Source organism: Trachurus trachurus (genome assembly GCF_905171665.1).
Source record: "Trachurus trachurus genome assembly, chromosome: 7".
NCBI lineage: Eukaryota > Metazoa > Chordata > Actinopteri > Carangiformes > Carangidae > Trachurus > Trachurus trachurus.
This window is the reverse complement of record NC_139901.1, coordinates 29,385,410-29,399,159: the sequence shown is the minus strand read 5'-3', so window position 1 is coordinate 29,399,159 and position 13,750 is coordinate 29,385,410. Positions and strand designations below refer to the sequence as shown.

Sequence of the window (13,750 nt, the reverse complement as noted above, 5' to 3'; positions counted from 1 at the left end):
TACTGCACAGGGAATCATTTATTGTGCTTATACCTTTCTTGTTGATTTGTCCTAAACAGCCAACAGCGTGTATCACTGCTGTTATATTAGTAAATTATAATATTAAGGGTTTCGGGTATGTAATGTCTACTCATGTTCTTATCTTTAGCCTCCTCCGACCTTCCCAGAGCCCCAGTTCTTCTCCCTATCATCCTTTTTCTCCCAGTGTATATGGGACTACTTTATGCATGATTAATTGATATGGATGAATATCAATAAATGAAGCCTGAAGATTGAGGGGGTCATTTCTTTGTAAGAAGCTACCCGTTCATTTTCCCAGTCCCAGCCTGGTCAGATGCGTACATGAAGCCTCTTGGATGAGAGGTGAAACGTCTTCCTAGACAAATAACCAAGTCCAGTTGTGTTTTATTTAAATTTCTTTGCGATAACGATGACCTGGACAAATGAGAATATTCACAGGTTTACCCGTTCATTTGCATCGTAGTGGAGGAGGAGACCAGAGATGGAAGATGGAGTCAGAAATATATTTGTCAAACATTATTTGTTCCACCATTTCAATCATTTCTATTTGGATGTGAGTCTAAAATGGGAAAAATGGGAAATCTGAAAATACCTTTGTTAATTTTTTAATAATTTGGGGTCTTTTTTATTAGGGGGGACATGGCCCCCCCGTCCCCCCCGTCCCCCCCTAGATCTGCACCCATGCACACACATATAGCCTATAGCCTACACATGGTGGGTGACGGGGCTATAAAGGTTTTTGCATGTGTGTCCAGCTCAGCTCAGCTCGGCTCAGTTCGTGCAGCTCGCATCGGTTCGGATCGGATCTAATCGACTCGGCTAAACTCGGCTCGGTTCGGCTCGGTTCGGCTCGGCTCGGTTCGCCGCGCCTCTGGGCCCCTGTGACACCTCAAACTGCAGTGATGCTGCTGCTGCTGCTGCTGCTGGTGACAACAGGTTACAAACCAAACACACGACTCACATGATGCCACAGAGGGAACAGGCTGGGTGTGAACCAGCTTCTCTCTCTTTTTTTTTTTTTTGGAGAGGGAGGGAGAGGGGTTAAATCTGCGCGTGCAGGTAGAGACTATATAGGTGGCCACCGAAAATGAAAAATGTTCATCCTGATGCAGTGTGTGCTCCCTCTCTCTCCCCTTCTCTCCCTCTCTTTTCTTCCTCTATAATGGTTATCTCTGGTTCATTAAAGCCTGTAGCTGCTTCTCCTCTAAAAATCATCAAAGCAGCTTCCGATTCATCCTCAGATCAAAGTGATGATGGTGAAGGATGTTGTGTCCCTGAGGTCAGCTGGCAACTTACACGACAAAGCCAGTTCAACCCCCCCTCACCAACCCAAACCCACCCCCCTCTCCCCCTCTCCCCCAACTCTAACACACACACGCACACACATAGCTATATAGGCTGCACACACACACACACACTGCACACACCTCCTATTGATGAGTGTAAGGTGAAGGGAAGTGGAGGGGTTAAAATGTTAACGGAAGGTCTGACGTTAATTATCTTTATGCTTCGCAGTCGGTGGTGGATGTTGCACATGCAGGAGGGGGGGAGAGAAAAAAAAACGCGTGACCGGAGGGTTGCACGCGCCTTCTCCCTCATCAAATCACAATGAAGTTCCCTGATGATAAAAAAAAAAGAGAGAGAGAGAGAGAATAGACAATAAAATAAAAATAATGATAATCCGTTCATTTTGGTTTGGGTTAGGGTTTAAAAAAAAAAAAGAAAGGCACGGATGGATGCGGTGCTGAGGTGTGTGTGTGTGTGTGCGTGTGTGTGCGCACGTGTCTGTCTCTGTGTGTTAAATGTATGCGCGAGCACAAAGGAAACCAGGGCGCAGGGGTTCACGTTCACGTTAATCAATAATAAAAGGACAGTGTGAGTGAGTGAGTGAGTGAGTGAGTGCGTGAGCGGCTTATCGAGCTCGATCTATAGCCACATATGCATGATGACCCCCCATCCCTCCTTCCCTCCCTCCCCACCTCCACCTCCCCCCTTTTCTCCCCCCTCCAGCCTGTCACATCGCCACGGGCACAGCAGCTTTGCGCTATAGCAGCCCCCCCCCCCCCCCCCCCCCCCCTCTCCCTCCTCCCCAGTTACTCACTCAACTCAGCTCGGAGGTTTTTTTCGGGGAGGCGCAGCGGGCAGCGTCAGCCCCGGTCGCTTCTTCCTTCTTCTCCTCCTTCTTTTCCTTCTTTTCCTTCTTCAGTGTCTGTTGTTTCTGCTTCTGTTTCTTTTTCTTCTGCTTCCCCTCGTCGGTCCAGCAGCCGCTCCCCGCGAGCATAATCAATCAACGGCTGCGATATTAGCGATGATAATAATAATAATAATAATAATAATAATAATGATGATAACTCGTCTTCTGTCGTTGCTATCCTCTCCTTCTCCTCCTTTTTCTTCTTTTTCTGGGGCTTATTCACCACCGCGCAGGGATGCAGCATATTGTGGCATGTGGCGGCAGCAGCATCCCTCTCTCCCTCTTTCTCTCTCCTTCTCTCTCCCTCTTTCTCTCTCTCTCTCCGGAGCTGCTGACCCCCTCACTCCCTCAGTCAGCGCCGGGCCAGAGGAGGAGGAGGAGGAGGAAGGGCAGGGAAGGGAAAGGAAAAGGGGAATGCCGGGGGAAGAGACGAACCTGTCCTGGCTGTCGCTTCTCTTCCTTTCCTTTCCTTCCTTTCTTTCCTTTCCTTTCTTCCTTCCTTTCTTGTATTTCCACTATAATCTCCAAGCTCCCGGGTTTTCTCCTCCTTCAAGCCCCCTCCATCTCTTCTCGCATCCCCTCGGCTCGGCTACTGTGCTTCCATGTGACACAGCCAGGCAGCAGAGCAGCAGAGCTGGAGAGAGAGAGAGAGAGAGAAAAGCTGGAGAGAGAGAGAGAGAGACCCCCCAATTATGATTTTTTTTTTTTTGTCTTTTGAGTCTAGCACCATCCCTCGGAAGGACGAGGTAGTGCGACTCACTCCACCACCGACTAATGAATGGACAGCAGTAGTAGTATCCTATATATATAGCCTACAGTGGGGGAAATAAATATTTGATCGCCTGCTGATTTTTACTCTTATTTCACTTGATCAAATGTAAATTAATTTAGAACCTTAATATGATTATATTATTTCTGGATGTTTTTGTCTCTCTGTTAGAATAAACCAACCATATAGAAACTATAGACCGCCCATTTCATTCATTGTGGGGGAGCAAACTTACAAAATCAGCAGGGGATCAAATACTTATTTTCCCCACTGTACAGTATATAATAATACCAAGCTGCTCTGTGGTTCATGTCAGAGAGGGTCTGTTGTTCACTTATTTTAAATAAATAGATTTTAGATGACACTGACACACACAGAGACACATTAAACCTGAACATAACAACTCAACACCAGGTCAAAGCTGTTGACCTCAGAGTCAAAATTACATGATTATTATAACCGCAGGCTCCACATTAACATCAATATAAAAGCATTTGTGATCAATAATCTATATATAGCTAATGTAATGTGTTTTTTGTTGTTTTAACCTTGCCCCTCTCACACACCTTTATTAAGCCTGCTGCACCTCCACCGCCAGCGCCGCCTGCTGGAGGCTGAGCGGAACTGCAGCAGCTCCAACCGCCTATCAGGGCGCAGGCGACGGTGTTGCTGTATGAGGGTCAATCAGTGCCACCGAGAGGGAGAAACAGCGATCAGACCACATCCTGGTGGTGTAGTGACTCATTGATTGATTGATTGATTGATTGATTGATTGATTGATTGATTGATTGATTGATTGATTGATTGATTGATTGGTTGATTGATTGATTGATTGATTGATTGATTGGTTGATTGATTGATTGATTGATTGATTGATTGATTGACAGCAGCGTTTCAGCAAGCAGATTAAGTTAAATGTCATATAAACACAGAATGACATCAGAAGATGAAGAAGAAGTATAGGCTAGTAAGGTGTTGAGGAGGTCAAAGGTCAAAAGTCCATCTCTAATCAACTCAATTCATTTTCATGCACATTTAAAAACAACAGTGCTCCACAGAAACATTGACGTATGTGATTGTATTGATTGATTATTTAAAAAAAATCAAACAAAAGCACATGATTGATTGATCAAATGTTAAAGACTTTTAGCTTAACTATGATTTTTTTTTTACCTTAAAGCAGCAGTATGTAACTTATTAGCTTTTTATTAGCAAAAATCAAATATTGCTTTCATAAATACGTATTTCACTGAAGTCGAATCACAGCCGCATACAAATGAAAGCTTTCTCGTACCTTAGAATGAGTTGTTACAAGTCGTTACAAATACATAAGTGGGCGACGCACCGAACCGAGGCGGCCATGTTGCATCGCCATTTTTTACGTTGAGTGGCAGCGTGACCGTAGGTAACCACGGAAACTCAGCAGAGAAAGTTTTCCAGGTAGCGCCTGTTAAAACTGTCACCACTGTGTAGTGTGAGGAAGGACGGAGGCACTGGTGTTGCATTCAGGTGCAGTCAGGCAGACGGCCGTCGGCAAACCAACCGGATGTAATTTTACTCCACGAGAGAAAGACGGTAAAACGTGGGTCAGGTAAACAATACGACATCACCATGACAACATATTGTCACGCCTGTATTGTTTTGCCTCGTGCTGGCGGACCACTTGTTTACATAGACGCTTGTTTATCCTGTTACATGCAGCGTCTGTTGTCTGTCTGACGTCTGCCCGATTTCACGTGAATGCAGCATCAAGAATACGTTCAGATATGCAACCGCACCGCTAGATGGGGGGGAATTCCTACACATTATAGCTACCTTTAAAGTTAGGACGGCGATTATGTTTGGATGTGAATGAGGAAATGGTCTGAGCGCTGGACCGTCCTATTTACCAACGGTTGATGCGGCCGTCGGTGGTGTAGTAGTAGGCTGCGTGCGTCCAACGAAGGATGCAGCCCCTGAACTGTGACACAGCTATAATCAGCCTGATCCATCACTTCACTGCTGAGTGGAGAATGGGCTTTATGCACAGCTCCACTACTTCCTGAACTTAAACAAGCTCCTTTATTTCCTGTCTTACATTATTGGACAAACTGATTAATCCAGGTGTGTCTGACCATTGTCACTACACACCTGGATTAATCAGTTTGTCCAATAATGTAAGACAGGAAATAAAGGAGCTTGTTTAAAGCAGAAGTAAGCGATATTTTTGTGTTAATATAAGTCTTAAATAGTTATATCTTCCGACAGCAATCACTTACATAGAGTGTTTGGACGGACACACGGGTCTGTCAGTCACTCTGCTCTGCTCTGAGCCGAGGAGAAAACATTTATCGTATCCTACAAGTTTTATCCAATGAGGAGAGAGAACGGCATAAAGGGGCGGTCCTCTCTGTGTGTGCAGCCAAGGGATGCGCCTGAATGTGGTGACGTAGGGACGAGGACCAATAGATCCATGACGAGGGCGGGGGCTGCTAACTCCATCGGCTGACAAGAAGTTATGGTGCGTTCAAGGCAACCCGTAACTCATGTTTTTCCGACCTGTGAAGTCCAGTTCGATCTGGTACGAGTTCACAGATCGGAAGTTACGAGTGGCCGTTATAGTGACTTTCACTGGTAAAACAGGTCGGAAAAACACGAGTGGGTTGCCTGGAACGCTACAAAGTGACTTGAAGCTGTAATTTACGGTTTCAAAAGCCTGCCTGTAATGCAGCATTAGCCAAAACGACCGGATCGCTTACTTCTGCTTTAAGTTCAGGAAGTAGTGGAGCTGTGCATAAAACCTATTAGTGCCACCACCTGTTAGTCACCATCAGCTCATCATAATAATCAATCACACAACTGGATGGATGATTGATACATTCCCATTGGGTCTGACTGAAGTTCCTCTGATGTTTCCACCTCACATCCTCCTCCTGAGGCTGCTGACTGTGTCCTTCAGGGCCCCTCCTCCTCCTCCTCCTCCTCCTCCTCCTCCTCCTCCTCCTCCTCCTCCTCCTCCTCTGGGCACTGACCACTCCTCATACAGCGACCCTCCCCCTTCTCCTTCTCCTTCTCCGTGTTTAGTTCCCACTCAGCGACGTGTTTACCTCACGAAGTGGAAACGCTCCGTGCGTCTCTCTCCTCACTCGGCTGGACATGGACGTGAAGCTCCGCAGGTTCGGACCTTGAGGAGATTTTTTTTTTAAGTCACTTTACAGTTTTTGGCCTCATCATCCTCACCTTCATCTTCATCACCTTCACCATCATCTTCAGATCCAGCGCGTGCAGCCTGAGGAGAAGAAGATGGGCTGCTGCTCGGCTCGGTGCACGCTCATCCTGCTGTGTTGTCTGCAGTTGGTGAGATGTTTTCCTCTCTCGACAGACACAAACACATCTGCTCGCACATCAGGCCTGTCGCTGCTGCTCACACATCCACACAAACTTTTACCACTGAAAATAACTGAGCCTCATTTTAAAGCCACATTTTATTTTATTTTATTTTATTTTGTATCGATGACCTGTTGTTCATCAAAATGAGAAAGTTCTTTTGTTGCTGCTTTGAAATCTGCACATTTTATATTTTACAAACCTGTAAAAACTTAAATAAATTAGACACAGATTGTAGGCAATACTTGAAACTTTTAACAGCAATTGCAACTTATTCTATTATGTTATCTAATAACCTTTCACTTACATTGTCATTGTTAATTCAGGTCTCATCTGAATTATCTACTAGCCTAATTAAAGTTAAAAATCAAACCGATAGTTAATTGATAATGCTCAATAAGAGAAATAAAAGCTCAGCCACAACTTAGATTGTGTTGTTTTATTGTTTAATTCTTATTGTTTAAAACAAAGGGTAGAAACCCACTGGTTAAAGCCTCTCTAATGCAGGTTTTCTTTGATGTTTGTTAAATTAAACTGAATATTTTTCTGTTTTGGACTGTTGGTTAGGTAAAACAAACAACAAATATACAAAATTATGAGCATTTTTCACATTTTTATGACAATCTATTGACCAAATAATTAGAAAATGAAACAAAAATGAAACAAATTGTTGATCACAGTTGAACTAAAGTAATGTTTTTTGGGTGAAACATGCTCAAAAGAAGCTTTTTGTAGTATTAAAGTGTAATAATGTGTTAAAGGTAATCTTGTTATATAGTTGGAGGAGCCTCTGAATCTCAGCGACTACAATGAAAGGCTGCAGCCGCTCTGTGTTTCCCACCCTGCCCCCCTCCATCACTGACCTCAGAGGACACACCACTAAAACCCAGAGCTGCTGCAGCTTTGTTCCCCCCAAAGGGCTCAGTTGCCTTGACAACTTATTGGTAACGCACAAGTAAAAGATCAGAGTCTTGACAACAAAAACAACAAAAACAGAGAGTGTGTGTTTTTTGTGTTTTTTATAACCCGTCGTTGGTCCTGTCTCCAGATCGCGGCTCTGGAGCGGCAGGTGTTCGACTTCCTGGGCTACCAGTGGGCGCCCATCGCGGTCAACTTCCTCCACGTCATCGCCGTCATACTGGGCCTGTTCGGGGTCGTCCAGTACAGGTCACGCTACGTCGTCATGGTGAGGAAACAAACACTCACTGAGTACATGGATGTCGCTTTACTTTACACACTGCAAAATCTCAAAGTCTTACCAAGAATATTTGTCTTATTTCTAGTCAAAAACAATCTCATTCTACTTAAAGCAGAAGTAAGCAGAATATTTGTGTTAATATAAGTCTTAAATAGTTATATCTTCCGACAGCAATCACTTATATAGAGAGTTTGGTCTGAAACACGGGTCTGTCAGTCACTCTGCTCTGCTGTGAGCCGAGGAGAAAACTTTCCTTGTATCCTACAACTTTTATCCAATGAGGAGAGAGAACGGCATAAAGGGGCGGTCCTCTCTGTGTGTGCAGCCAAGGGATGCGCGTGAATGTGGTGACGTAGGGACGAGGGCAGGGACTGCTAACTCCATCGGCTGACAAGAAGTTAGCCAAAACGACCGGATCGCTTACTTCTGCTTTAAAATAAGACTCATCACATTAAAAAGTAGCTTGTTTTTAGACACTTTTTACGTCTTTCAAGCATATTTTCCCTTAAAATAATCAAGTTTTTCTTTCTTATTACAAGCACAAAAAATTTGCCTTCACTGGCAGATTTTTCTACTTATTTCAAGAGAAAATGTGTTTGAAACAAGTGAAAATGATCTAAAAACAAGTAGATTTTTAGGTGATGAGTCTTATTTTAAGTGGAGAGATTAGTTTTGACTAGAAATGAGACATTTTGACAAGAAATAATAGACAAATATTGTTGGAAAGATTTTGAGTTTTTGCAGTGCACCAGGTTCACACAATGTTTCCGTGTTGGATTATTACTTCAGAGAGAAACGGTTCATTATTTTTCAGAAAAAATTAGATTTGTTTTATAAGTGTAAAGTCTGTAAAGTGAATTTGTTGTGAGAGCAGCAGTTGATTTGTTTATCATAGGATAAAAAGTGTGGAAACAGTAAAAAAAAAAAAAAAAAAAAAAAAAAAAAGTACCAATAAAGCAATAAATCAGAGAGTAAAAAGTAAAAAGTTCTGGAAAATATAAAATAAAAGTAGGCTACAGTAAGTCCTTGACCTTTAAAATCACTTGTTCTGAAGTAAAATCACTTAAATTATTATATAGCCTATATCAGTGTTTATACCTTTACTTCTCTAACTCATCAGTTTTAAGTCGTTTATATATAGTTTGATAGTTTAATGCAGCAAAAGAAAGAAAAAAAAGTCTTGTTACCGAAAATTGTGCTGTTTTTCTTTTTTACATGTCGTCTTTGCTTTACTTGTAAGTTTATTAAAAGTTTAGATGTGAAATCACACACTAACAACTCAAACAGCTGATATGTGACATATATTATAACTAAAGTACAAACATGAGAGTGGATCAAACTCAAGAAAACAGAGTGAATTATCTGAGTATTTCAGATGTGTGTGTGTGTATCTGTGTCTTTTGTAATGATGTGAAATGTTCTCTCCTTTTCTTTCTTTCTTTCTTTCTTTCTTTCTTTCTTTCTTTCTTTCTTTCTTTCTTTCTTTCTTTCTTTCTTTCTTTCTTACACTGCAAAAACTCAAAATCTTTCCAAGAATATTTGTCTTATTTCTTGTCAAAATGTCTCATTTCTAGTCAAAACTAATCTCTTTCCACTCACATACGACTCACCGCCTAAAAATGTACTTGTTTTAAGATAATTTTCACTTGTTTCAAACAAATTTTCACTTGAAATAAGTAGAATAATCTGCCAATGAAAGCAAGTTTTTTGTGCTTGTAACAAGAAAGAAAAACTTGCCCCACTATCAGATTATTTTAAGTGAAAATATGCTTGAAAGAAGTAAAAAGTGTCTAAAAACAAGCTACTTTTTAATGTTATGAGTCTTATTTTAAGTATAATGAGACAAATATTCTTGGTAAGATTTTGAGTTTTTGCAGTGTATCTATTTAGCTATTTTTCTTTCATTACCTGCTTGGATGATAAGTGTATACCTACAAATATAAGAGCAACATGTAGGCTACGACCTATTTTTTCTTCAAATAAAAAGTTTAGAACAACAAAAACAAAAAAACACATTATCATTTAGATGAAGATTTATTCTTTAAGGAAAAGAACAAAACAACGTGGTCAGTGTTGAGTCTGCTTGATGTGGTCGTCCCTGTGTTTGCTCAGTACCTGGTGTGGACGCTGCTGTGGGTCGGCTGGAATGTCTTTGTGAGCTGTCTCTACTTGGACCTGGGGGGGCTTTCAAAGGTGAGTCCACAGCCTCATAATTAGAGACTCACACACAGCTACACAGCTACACAGCAGGTAAACACTGTGTTCATCTATCTGAGAGACACACACCTTCAATTACAGACACACAACAATGAACGACACGCCCAAACAACGCGTTTCTGTTGTTACTTAACAAAATGTCCAGTTTAATGAAGAAGCAGTGACTGTTAATGTCTCGTATTTACACTGAAACACGCTGGACTGACATTTAATTATCTTTATTTAAAGGACAATTCTGGGCAAATTCAATGTGGGGCTGTATTTTCTAACATTTTAGGTCTAAAAGAAGGAATCTGAAGATTTTCAGCTTAATTGCTCCTGTTTTGCGGTAGTTGTGTCTGTCCCAGCTTAGGCTGTTTACATCCCTCAAAGCCACAGCAGCGTCAGATGGCGACTCAAACATGCACCCAGATGTTTATTTAGCCTACTTCAAGCAAGCTGACATGTTTGTAAAACTAGATCTAATTCAGAGTCGCGCACGGCACCCAAGTTGACGCTCGGTGTGTTCACGTGGAGTTGGAAGCTCCCGTTTGTGTCATAAACACAGGAATATCAACTCTTGACTTGCTTGAAGTAAATAAAATTCTCGGGGCATGTTTGAGTCGCCATCTGACACTGCCGTGGTGATGCAGGGACAGACACAACTACCGCAAAACAGGAGCAATTACACTGAAAATCTTCAGATTCCTTCTTTTAGACCTAAAAATACAGCCCAGAGTTGAATTTGCACAGAATTGTCCTTTAAGGTTTGATGATGTTTTAGTTGGGGAGAAAGTGACAATATGTGTGCTTTCCTTTTCCTCTTCCTCCTTTTCTTCTTCCTCCTCCTCCTCCTCTCCTCTTCCTCTTCCTTTTCCTCTCCTCCTCCTCCTCCTTCTCGTCTTCCTCCTCCGTTTCCTCTTCCTCCTCCTTCTCCTCCTCCTCCTCCTTCTCGTCTTCCTCCTCCGTTTTCTCTTCCTCCTCCTTCTCCTCCTCCTCCTCCTTCTCGTCTTCCTCTTCTGTTTCCTCTTCCTCCTCCTTCTCCTCCTCCTCCTCCTCCTCCTCCTCCTCCTCCTCCTCCTCCTCCTCCTCCTCCTCCTCCTCTTCCTCCTCTTCTCCTCCTCTTCCTCTTCCTACTCATTCTCATCTCCCTCCTCCTCTTCCTCTCCTCTCCTCTCCTCTCCTCTCCTCTCCTCTCCTCTCCTCTCCTCTCCTCTCCTCTCCTCTTCATCCTGCTCCTTCTTCCTCTTCCTTTTCTTCTTCCTCCTCCTCCTCCTCTCCTCCTCCTCCTCCTCCTCCTCCTCCTCCTCCTCCTCCTCTTCCTCCTCCTCCTCCTCCTCCTCCTCCTCCTCCTCCTCCTCCTCCTCCTCCTCTCCTCTTCCTCTTCCTTTTCCTCTTCCTCCTCCTCCTCCTCCTCCTCCTCCTCCTCCTCCTCCTCCTCCTCTCCTCCTCCTCTTCCTCCTGCAGGACAGTGACGTCCTCTCCCTGGGCGTGTCGTCCCATCGCTCCTGGTGGCAGGACCACGGTCCGGGCTGCGAGGCCCCGGTCCTCCCCTCCTCCTCCTGGACCCAGAACCAGAACCCTGAGCTGAGCACGGTGCTGAGCTGCTGGCTGCAGCACCAGTACATCGAGGTGCTGCACTGCATCGTGCAGCTGCTCCTGTCGGTGAGTCTGGAGACATTTAACGGGTCAAAATGTCAATGGAGTTTATGTTGCTTTCAAAACTTAAAGGGATAGTTCAACATTTTTTGGGGCAAATTGGCCCATTGCCATAATCCCTATAGTCATAGCAGTAGGTTTGTTACCTTTAATTGTCGGTGCAAGCTATTTTTAGAACGGCGGAGCAGAGCCGCGAGCTGCTCAGAGCTACGCTACGGAGGCTAATGGGATTGGTTTCCCTCATCAAACTCATCAAATACACAATCCAACAACTCCAAAACAAGTTGTGACCTGCACATTCACCACGCTATGAGATAACAGAAAGTTACCAGACAGAGTTGTTTTAGAGGTAAATTCATGCAAAACCACTGATGCACGTTCCCGTCCGGGGCAGTTTTTCAGCAAGCAGACTCTGCATCTACCTCTAAAACAACTCAGTCGCATAACGTTCTGAATGTGCGAACCCTAACCCTAAATCATTTGGCATGTTTTAATCAGAGGTGCGTTCACAGCCTGCAGTGTTGCCAACTTTACAGTGTTTTATTTTTGTTTTATTTTTTTTTGTTTGGTGATTCTGACGACACCACAGGAATGAAATCAGGAATTATAATTAAAGTAGCAGCAACTTACTCCATTGTCTGATAGATAGATAGATAGATAGATAGATAGATAGATAGATAGATAGATAGATAGATAGATAGATAGATAGATAGATAGATAGATAGATAGATAGAGTGTGTCCTTGACCATATTACATACATTTGCATACATTTACATGCATGATATGAGAAACTGAAATAGGCCTATACATATATAATACATATGAATAGCTGGATTGGAAATATAGGACAGGTCACTTATCATTCATTTATGTGTTGTTTCTTGTTTAATTATTGATTATTGATGCCTGTTTTTTCCCCCTGTGTGACAAGTCCAAATGTAAAAAAAAAGAAAGAAAAAAAAGAAGCCTATTAAGGCCTGTTGAGAGAATCTTAACACAGTGCTACTTTGAGAAAATGTAAACATTTTCACACTTTTTTATTGATCATAATTCATTCATACACATTGCTGTTTTAACGTCCACAGCTCCTGGGATTCGTCTACGGCTGTTATGTCGTCAGCACCTTTTCAGACGAGGAGGAAAGTTGTAAGTAACTCCTGATGATTTCCCCCACACACAACATGAAACCTTTAATATCATCCTTTAATATTATCCTTTTATTTGTTTTGTTTTTTATAGTGTACAGTATAATATAATCCATGACAAGTAGGACATGCACTATGTATTATTTTGCTGCCTTTTCCATTTTTTTCTCTTTTTCTTTGTGGGATGATTCATGCTTGTGACTCATTCATGTTCTTCTTTTCTTCTTTATTTATTTATTAAAGTTAATTTCATTGGTGAGTTTCATCATCCATCCAAACCCTCTCTGCTCTTCTAGTCTAATGGTAGGTGTCACTGTCAAACCCTTATCTCCCCCTCCCAATCTAATTATGACTAGGCCTATGTCACTGTCTATTTTTATTTTAATCCAACATCTTGTATGTTTCTTTGATTTTTTTTCTTCTTCAGATTATAAATAACCACAAAAGAGAAAGCTTGAGAGGGAACTGGGCAGAAGATGGAGCAACAACTCTGGAATACGTTGTCTTGGTTGTCAAACATCTGTCCCAGATGTCAAACGTCGTCACTGTGTCAAGAGGAGAATATATCACCAGTATACTGTATCACTGTAGAAAATACACTGATGGATGTATAATGTATTTTATCTCAGGCCTCAAGTGCTGTTGTCTAAACTTAAATGAAAGTCTACCTCTGTGTGCATGTGTGTGTGAAAGAGAGAGAGAAATCACTGGATATTAAGCACTCAACTCCAACTGTCTTATCACTATAGAAAAGTGTCATTTGAACTGTAAATAAGTGTCTGTTTGTCTCTGATGTTTTGTAAAATGTGTAAATTATTCATGTGTGTCATTGCAGTTAGAGACTGGAGACATTGAGTTTTGGAGTGTTTGATATAAATCAGTGAAATAAACCACATCTACAGTACAGCTTGGAGTGCTGCACACAGTTTCTTGTCTTTACAGGATGAATCTGGAGCTTTTATACTGCTGGATGCAACAGGTGTGTTTACAAGGAAAGGAAAACTAAATATTTTTGCTACAGGAAATGTAACTTAGCTTATTCCAATAATAGTAGGCTAATATTACATATCAAAAATGTGCATGAGTTAATGAGTTAATAATGATAATTGAGAAGAAACAATGCGTGATATGCAGCATTTTGTTTGATAATCAACCAACAAGTTGATAACAGGAAATAGTTTTCAAACATATCAGATACCTT

The 13,750-nt window shown here is 42.1% G+C and overlaps 1 protein-coding gene across 1 annotated transcript; it reads left to right on the top strand.

Moving 5' to 3' along the window:
• Positions 1 to 6,266: 6,266 nt before the first annotated feature.
• Positions 6,267 to 12,845, top strand: LOC310988697 (sodium/potassium-transporting ATPase subunit beta-1-interacting protein 3-like; the record flags this gene model as incomplete). The annotated part of the gene is made up of 6 exons (XM_083975384.1): positions 6,267 to 6,320; positions 7,399 to 7,536; positions 9,661 to 9,741; positions 11,212 to 11,409; positions 12,490 to 12,550; positions 12,793 to 12,845. 6 exons carry the CDS (start codon positions 6,267 to 6,269, stop codon positions 12,843 to 12,845), a joined length of 585 nt encoding a protein of 194 aa, XP_083831510.1.
• Positions 12,846 to 13,750: the final 905 nt, after the last annotated feature.